The 9070-nt window shown below is 38.8% G+C and overlaps 1 protein-coding gene across 2 annotated transcripts; it reads right to left on the bottom strand.

The window, feature by feature from the left end:
• Positions 1–3945: 3945 nt before the first annotated feature.
• On the bottom strand, positions 3946–9070 carry LOC101888097 (sodium-coupled monocarboxylate transporter 2-like). 2 transcript variants are annotated; one of them, XM_059132290.1, is made up of 9 exons: positions 8784–9070; positions 7966–8125; positions 7786–7903; positions 5832–5899; positions 5612–5763; positions 5402–5542; positions 4860–5343; positions 4390–4547; positions 3946–4331 (listed from the first exon to the last, which is right to left on the bottom strand). In XM_059132290.1, the coding sequence occupies exons 1-9, from the start codon at positions 9020–9022 to the stop codon at positions 3986–3988; spliced, it is 1866 nt and encodes a 621-aa protein (XP_058988273.1). In that variant the 5' UTR covers positions 9023–9070; the 3' UTR covers positions 3946–3985. The 2 variants fall into 2 exon arrangements, with proteins under 2 accessions (XP_058988273.1, XP_058988274.1); XM_059132291.1 differs by having other exon boundaries at positions 3946–4328.

Genomic DNA, 9070 nt, shown 5'->3' with positions numbered 1-9070 from the left:
CTATGGTCCATAGAAGAGCTCTCAAGGTCTTCTATGGTCCATAGAAGAGCTCTCAAGGTCTTCTATGGTCCATAGAAGAGCTCTCAAGGTCTTCTATGGTCCATAGAAGAGCTCTCAAGGTCTTCTATGGTCCATAGAAGAGCTCTCAAGGTCTTCTATGGTCCATAGAAGAGCTCTCAAGGTCTTCTATGGTCCATAGAAGAGCTCTCAAGGTCTTCTATGGTCCATAGAAGAGCTCTCAAGGTCTTCTATGGTCCATAGAAGAGCTCTCAAGGTCTTCTATGGTCCATAGAAGAGCTCTCAAGGTCTTCTATGGTCCATAGAATAGCTCTCAAGGTCTTCTATGGTCCATAGAATAGCTCTCAAGGTCTTCTATGGTCCATAGAAGAGCTCTCAAGGTCTTCTATGGTCCATAGAAGAGCTCTCAAGGTCTTCTATGGTCCATAGAAGAGTTCTCAAGGTCCATACGGTTATACCAATATATCGACCACCAAACAAAAATATAAGAACTTTTTTGATAGAATTAGAAAAACTGATAAGTGCCATAGACAGACAACATAATATTATCTTTTTGGGCGATATAAACATTGACTTGATGAAACAAACAATTACAACAACAAACTATATGAATATCCTATTGTCCTATGGTTTACACAATATGATAAATAAAATCACAAGGGAGGATAACAAATCGTCGACATGTATTGATCATATCTTCTGTAGATGGGATAAAAATCTCTTGCACGCACATGCAGCAGTGATTAAAATAGATCTATCTGACCACTTCGCAATATTAGGATGTGTCAATGAAAATGAATTCAATTCGAACAAGAAACGAAACACAGAAACTGCTAAAACCTTCTCATTAAACAACTACAAAGTAAGCAATGATATAAAAAACATAGACTGGGAAAAATTAATTAATGAATCGGACGGGACAAACGATCTATTTAACAGCATTTATACTGTTTTCAATGATATATACAATAACTCAAAAACTCAACAAGTTAAACTCAAAAAAAGGAATCCACATCCATGGCTAAATGAGCATATTCTAAAATGTTGCGACATAAAAGATAAATTATACAAAAAATGGTTGCAAAATAAAAACAATCAAACAAATGAAAAAATATATAAAAATTTCAACAACAAATTAAATAAAACAATTATAAAAGCAAAAAATAATTACTACCATAACCAATTTGTATTAAATCGAAACAATATACGAGGAACATGGCAATTAATCAATAAAATAACGGGTAAAACGGTGGAAAATCTAGATTATACAATAAAAAAACACTTTAAAAATGAATCTTTAAAGGATGTAACAGAAAACTTTGCAACTAAATTTAACGAGAACGTACTTAAAATAATACATTCATGCCCAGTTGTCACTTTAAATACGAGAGTGGAAAAAATCGTCAACAACTCGCTTTATATGGAATATGCAACCGAAGATGAAATAAACAACATATTAAAGACATTGAATACAAGAAAAAGTGCAGGAATAGACAATATTCGCTCAGTTGATCTAAAAACACATGCCAACCTTTTAACGCCAGTTATAACTAAATTAATCAATACCAGCATCACTGAAGCAGTGGTACCAAACAAAATAAAAGAGTCTATCATAAGACCAATTTTTAAAAGCGGAGATAGAAAGGATTACGACAACTATCGACCAATATCCTTACTACCAGTTGTTGAAAAAGTATTAGAGGAAATCATCACAAGAAGATTAACAAACTTTCTAAAGAAATACTGTATCATTAATAAGCAGCAATTTGGATTCCAAAAAGGAAGGAATATAAACCAACTTCTGGGTTACTTTACCAATCACATAAGTAAATCCCTCAGCCAAAATGAAAACTGTCTCGTATTATTCATTGACTTCAGTAAGGCTTTTGACACTCTGCCACATAAAAAGTTAATAGAAACACTCGAAAGGAGCGGTATACGAGGAAATACGTTGAGGTGGTTTGAAAACTACCTTTCATCAAGATCATTTTGTGTAAAAATTGATGATACATGCAGTTCAATGAAGAATGCAACATATGGTGTCCCACAAGGTTCCAAATTGGGTCCAATCCTCTACATTATATACTCAAATGAAATGATATATCAGCTTAAAAAGAGTACTGCGTTCGCATACGCTGATGATACGGCCATTATCGTCGCTAATAAATCTCTGAAAACAGCAACAAATACTCTACAAAATGAATTCAACATAATTACTAAATGGTGTCATGACAGTGGTTTAATCGTCAATTCATCCAAAACCAAAATAATGAACATGAGGCCAACACGCACACCAAAATCAAATATTGAAGTTATCTACCATGACACAAATTGTCTACACAACAACACAAACCAACACAACAATGATAAATGCAGCACAAAGATTGAGGTAGTGGAAACCTATAAATATCTAGGAGTCTACTTAGATGATCACCTTAAATGGAAGGTACATGCTCAACACCTGCAGAATAAATTGCGTCAATCTGCTTATGCACTATATCATTTGGGCAATTCCGCACCATACCACGTCCTAAAGCAAGCATACTTTTCACTAGTTGAATCACATCTTAGGCATGGTATTACAGCCTGGGGTAATGCAAAATGTACCAGACACATACAAACAACCCAAAACAGAATTGTAAAACTCGTATACAAGAAAATGGATAACCAAACCCACCAGATCATTCATGGCAATAAAGAGAAATCACCAAAAGCAATATTCAAAAATATGGCAATACTCAATATAAATCAGTTATACACAGTCACTATTGTGAAAGAATTTATGGAAGATGGGGGCCTAGCGAAGAAACTGGATCACAAAGTGAATACAAGAAGCAAAGCCGAAGGCAAATACAATATACCGAAGTACAAAAATGATTATGGAAAGTACTCAATTTCTGTTACACTTCCTACTGCACTAAATGCATTACCAAAAGAAATTTTGAATGAACAAGATAAGCGTATTAAAAGTAAATTAATGAAGCAAAATTATATAAATAAATAACATAACCATTGAAGTCTACGGCTACTATGGCCAAAAAATATGTATAAATATTATAGTTCGTAAATCCCACACACAAACTAACTACAGTTTCGTGGGACATAGAATATATATTGAAATGTACATCTAAGATTTAAATAAATAAATAAAAAATAAAAAAAAAAAAAAAAAAAAAAAAGGTCTTCTATGGTCCATAGAAGAGCTCTCAAGGTCTTCTATGGTCCATAGAAGAGCTCTCAAGGTCTTCTATGGTCCATAGAAGAGCTCTCAAGGTCTTCTATGGTCCATAGAAGAGCTCTCAAGGTCTTCTATGGTCCATAGAAGAGCTCTCAAGGTCTTCTATGGTCCATAGAAGAGCTCTCAAGGTCTTCTATGGCCCATAGAAGAGCTCTCAAGGTCTTCTATGATCCATAGAAGAGCTCTCAAGGTCTTCTATGGTCCATAGAAGAGCTCTCAAGGTCTTCTATGGTCCATAGAGGAGCTCAAGGTGGTCCAAGAAGAGCTCTCGGGTCTTCTGTGGTCCATAGAAGAGCTCTCAGGTCTTCTGTGGTCCATAGAAGAGCTCTCAGGTCTTCTGTGGTTCATAGAAGAGCTCTCAGGTCTTCTGTGGTAGTTAGAAGAGCTCTCAGGTCTTCTGTGGTCCACAGAAGAGCTCTCAGGTCTTCTATGGTCCTTAGAAGAGCTCAGAAGAAGAGATTAAGTTCTTCTATTGACAATAGACAACATCAAGGTCTTCTCTGAATGATAGAAGATCTCAAAGCTATTTTATGAATGATAGAAGATCTCAAAGTTCTTCTATGGATGATAGAATGCCTTAAGGTGTTCTTTGGACGAAAAAATCTAGATTTATTTTTAATGTTTTTTTTATTTATTTATTTTCGTGTTTGTTAATTGACTAATTTTTATATTTATTTATTAAAATGAATTTTTATATTTTTATATTTTTCTTCTGCCCCCACAAGCATTCTATTCCTTTGGGCTGAAAGTTATTTTCAGATTTTCACCGGCCAACGATGGATGTGGTGTTTTCAATGGCATACTTTCCATTTCCCTTGGTTGTTGGTCCAAGAATCGGCCAATAATTGGGGAAAATAATTTCGGATCCAATTTCTCATCCCCGTGGGGTTTGCTCCAAACATAACTCAACGGTATGGCTGTTAACCAAACGAGGAGGGTGCCAATCACCTGATACCAATAGAAGGATATTTCATAGATCGAAAATGGGCGATTGCTGCCGAAGGCTGTTGTCACCAGTGGGGGCGGTTCGGAGGTGGATGTTGCGGTGTTTTCTAGGCTGCTAAGAGTGGTGCTGCTGAAGATAGTTATTGAATGTTGGTGTGTATGGGCATTACAGAATTCTATATATTTACCGATTTTGTATTAATCCATAAAAATTGTAGTTTTCACATTCATCGATCCTCGTCGGCAGGGGATCATATTTGATGGCACCCGATTTGAAACGCATTTGAGCATTACCAATAATCCAGAGCATTATTGCCATACTGACACCAATGGAGGCGATGGCCACCTAGAGTAAAGGGTAATAAATAATAAAGAGCCCCTAATAGGCCTTGAGGTCTTCTGAAGACCATATGGGACCCTGAAAATTTCTAGAGACCACAGAAAAACTTGAGGTCTCCGATTGATAACAGATGATAAAGAAATCTTTTATCGACCACATAAGACCTGAAGGTTTTGCTATGCACATTTGAGGTTTCCTATGGACTATAGAAGACCTCATGCTCAGCTATGGGCTATACACAGACGCTGAGCTCTTCTACAGAGCTTAGAAGATGCCCAGATGTCTTCCATGCACCGAATTTTGAGCTCCTCTTCTTACCTTTCCATTAACCCTGGGCACTAGCATACCCAGTGTAAACACACCAACCACAGCGCCGGTGTTGAGAGCAATTATCGTCAAGATTGTCTGCAGGATGGAACTGAATTGTTCCACTAGAAAACCGCCAGCAATACAATAACAACCCATGGCAACAACAAATAATTTCATTATGGCATTGGCTCGGGCATCTGTGTGTCGGATGAAGGGTTTGATGTAATCGAAATATGCCACACCCGCCAACGAGTTAAGTGTGGCCGACATGGTGCTAAGAGCGGCACTAAATACACATGAGATAAAGATACCCGGCATGCCCCTCAAATGACCCACAATGTCCTGGACAAAGAACGGGACCATTTTGTCGGCCTTTTCAACAATGCCCGCCAATATGGGATCACAGCCAGCATAGCGGGCAAACATAATGACACCCGTAAACGAGTTGAACAGCAGGATGATGAGAATGCCAATGCCGGTGATAATTAGAGATCTATGGAAAACAGGAGAGATTAAGGGTGCCTTAAAGAAGTAGAACATTTGAAACTTACCTCTTGGCGTTCTCCAAACTGGGCAATGAGACAATGCGCTGTACACAGCTCTGATTCAGGCCAATGTGACCGATCCACAGACACACGCCACCGCTAACCATGCCCATCACAGAATTCCGTACACGGGGATCAAAGCCAAAGCTAAAAGGAAGGGGTAGGTAAAATATTAGTTTCCAGAATCACCAATAACCTGTTGATTTTTTTCCGTACTATAGCTCCAAGCGACCCCCCTCTTCGGCAAGATCCAGTACTTTTCCCAGGCCACCAACTTTGTTTACACCCAAAAATGCCACCAGCACCACGGAGGTTATCATAATTCCAGCTTGTACTACATCCGTCCAGACAACGGCCTTGATGCCGCCCTAGAAGAAAGGTGAATTGAAATTTCATTTACTCCATGCAATTTCAGGGAGAATCTCTTGGGACTTACCAACATGGTGTAGAATATGCAGATGGAACACACAATGGTATTGATAAGATGAATATTTATGCCAGTCACTGTAAATGGAGAGAACATTTTTGTATTCCGTAGGTCTTTTAAAAGCAATAAAAGATCGTAAGGACCTGCAGATACATGAAAAATTTTGGGGACAATAGAAGACCTTGAAGTCTTCCAAGGAAACATATGACATTTAAAGGCAATTGAGGGCTTCAAGACCTTGAGCACTTCTATGGGACCAGAGAAGACGTTGAAATCCTCTATGGGGCCATATAAACCTTTGAGATCCTCTATGGGACCACAGAGGTCTCCAATTGTTTATAGGAAATCATTGTTCATAGAAAACCTTGAGGTCTCTTATAGGCCACAGAAGACCTTAAGGCCTCCTATACGCCATAGAAGACCTTGAGGTCTCTTATTGTTCATAGAAGACATTGAGGTCTCCTAAAGTCCATAGAAGACCTTGAGGTCTCCTTTACTCCATAAAAGACATTGAGGTCTCCTTTAGTCCATAAAAGACCTTGAGGTCTCCTATAGTCCATAGAAGACTTTGAGATCTCCTATAGTCCATAGAAGACCTTGAGGCCTCCTATAGGCCATAGAAGTCCTTGAGGTATTCTATAGTCCATAGAAGACCTTGAGGTCTCCTATAGTCCATAGAAGACCTTGAGGTCTCCTACAGTCCATAGAAGACCTTGAGGTCTCCTACAGTCCAAAGAAATCCTTGAGGTCTCCTTTAGGCCATAGAAGACCTTGAGGTCTCCTATAGACCATGTAAGACCTTCTATAGGCAACATAAGACCTTGAGGTCTCCTGCAGTCCATAGAAGACCTTGATGTATCCTATAGTTCATAGAAGACCTAGAGGTCTCCTTTAGGCCATAGAAAACCTTGAGGTCTCCTATAGTCCACAGAAGACCTTGAGGTCTCCTATAGTCCATAGAAGACCTTGAGGTCTCCTATAGTCCATAGAAGACCTTGACGTCTCCTATAGTCCATAGAAGACCTTGAGGTTTCCTATAATCCATTGAAGACCTTGAGTTCTCCCATAGTCTATAGAAGACCCTGAGGTCTCCTATAGTCTATAGAAGACCTTGAGGTCTCCTATAGTCTGTAGAAGACCTTGAGGTCTCCTATAGTCCATAGAAGACCTTGAGGTCCCCTATTGTCCATAGAAAACCTTGAGGTCGCCTATTGTCCATAGAAGACCTTGAGGTCTCCTATAGTCCATAGAAGACCTTAAGGTCTCCCAGAGTCTATAGAAGACCTTGGGGTCTCCTAGAAGACCTTGAAGTCTACTATGGTCCATAGAAAACCTTGAGATCGCCTATAGTCTATAGAAGACCTTGAGGTCTCCTATAGTCCATAGAAGACCTTGAGGTCCCCTATTGTCCATAGAAAACCTTGAGGTCGCCTATTGTCCATAGAAGACCTTGAGGTCTCCTATAGTCCACAGAAGACCTTGAGGTCTCCTATAGTCCATAGAAGACCTTGACGTCTCCTATAGTCCATAGAAGACCTTGAGGTTTCCTATAATCCATTGAAGACCTTGAGTTCTCCCATAGTCTATAGAAGACCCTGAGGTCTCCTATAGTCTATAGAAGACCTTGAGGTCTCCTATAGTCTGTAGAAGACCTTGAGGTCTCCTATAGTCCATAGAAGACCTTGAGGTCCCCTATAGTCCATAGAAGACCTTGAGGTCTCCTATAGTCCATAGAAGACCTTGGGGTCTCCTATAGTCCATAGAAGACCTTGAGGTCGGCTATAGTCCATAGAAGACCTTGAGGTCGCCTATAGTCCACAGAAAACCTTGAGGTCTACTATAGGCCATTGGAGTCTCATATGAGCTATAGAAGACCTTGAGGTCACTTGTCTATGGAGGATCTTCAAAGGAATTCAAAGTTTACTACTATTTTTAAAATATTTCTTAAGGTCTCTCCACTTACCCTGGGCAAAGGCCAGTGATGGCACGAACATGAACACTGGCAACATCAGCAAGGCACTGACCACAAAAGTACCAGTTATCAGTTTTCGGGTCCATTTATTGAAGCGTAGCTGAAGATACTGAAAAGAGACGACATTTAATAAACTTGACGTGTGACCGGCCACCTTTTTTCTTCCCGTACCTCATAGCAATTTGTTATGTTGTTGTTGTAGAAAACCGGAACAATGATATAGTTTAGAATGGGAATAACCAGAACCACAGATGATACCATAAACATATATCCAATGCCAAAGGAATAGTTTTCCGAGGGCACTGACATAATGGCAATGCCGGAGAGTTGACTAAAAGAGAGAGAGAGAGAGAGAAAGACACACACAAGGTTAGGGTACAGGTTGGTTGTTGTAAAAAATAGTTAATAAGTTTTATTTAATGTGTATTTTTATTGCTCCCACAGCATAACTTGAATCTAATGGAAATACTGGAATTGCAAGACTCCTGAGGACTTTGTAAATGCGGCCGTATTATTGCATAGTACATAAAGGAACCAGACAATGTTGATATATGGAAGACGTAGAGAATTTGGAGGTCTTGAGGTGTTCAATTGCATATGGAAGACCTAACGGATTCATTTTGAAACTCGGAATTTTTCTCTTGATTATTTTAAAGTTTGGTTCATAAAAGTTATTTGGGTCTGTAAAAAATAATATAGCCCCTAAAGTTATATAACCCTTAAATTATATAACTCCTAAAATTATATAACCCCTAAAATTATATAGCCCTCTAAGGCAAAATAATGTAAAAAGCTGACAATGGAAAATATATTTCAAGGGTCCTTTATTGTCTGTTTAAAAAAAGTCCTCTAAATCTTCCAATTTACAGATGTAATGGTCCTCTCAAAAACTCCTAAAAATGTTGGCTGTCATATTTGTGTCCTGTCCCAGACCCAGAGGTCTTCTGTTGTCGATAAAAATTTCCCTGTTATTCCCAGACCTTTCTTACCTTGCCACCAGCGATATGGCAATGGGTAGCGTTTTCATTTTCTTGCCACCCATTAAATATTCTTCGGTGGTATTTTTCGATTTCGAAAAGAAACCAAAATAGACCCCAATTCCTGCCGATACCATTAACATAATGGCGAAAACAATATAGTCCACAGGGCCAAAGGAAAATATTTTGTTAGTATTTTCCATCATCACAGTTGGCTTGGTGGCTTCTATGAAGCTTGGAGTTGGTGACATTGCCGAGAAATATTTTCAAGTTTGGATCTCGTATCTTGGCAACCTTGT

Source organism: Musca domestica, unplaced genomic scaffold (genome assembly GCF_030504385.1).
Source record: "Musca domestica strain aabys unplaced genomic scaffold, Musca_domestica.polishedcontigs.V.1.1 12, whole genome shotgun sequence".
In the NCBI taxonomy this organism is placed as follows: Eukaryota; Metazoa; Arthropoda; class Insecta; order Diptera; family Muscidae; genus Musca; species Musca domestica.
The sequence above is the reverse complement of the archived record's forward strand: the minus strand, read 5'-3'. Positions and strand labels throughout refer to the sequence as shown.

Bases quoted from the DNA above. Each gene is read 5' to 3' on its own strand.
- LOC101888097 (XM_059132290.1), bottom strand. From the start codon at position 9,022: ATGTCACCAACTCCAAGCTTCATAGAAGCCACCAAGCCAACTGTGATG. The intron at 5,764-5,831 runs GTAAGTCCCAAG...CCTTTCTTCTAG, and splicing joins GCATATTCTACACCATGTTG to GGCGGCATCAAGGCCGTTGT. The intron at 5,344-5,401 runs GTAAGTTTCAAA...TGTTTTCCATAG, and splicing joins AGTTTGGAGAACGCCAAGAG to ATCTCTAATTATCACCGGCA.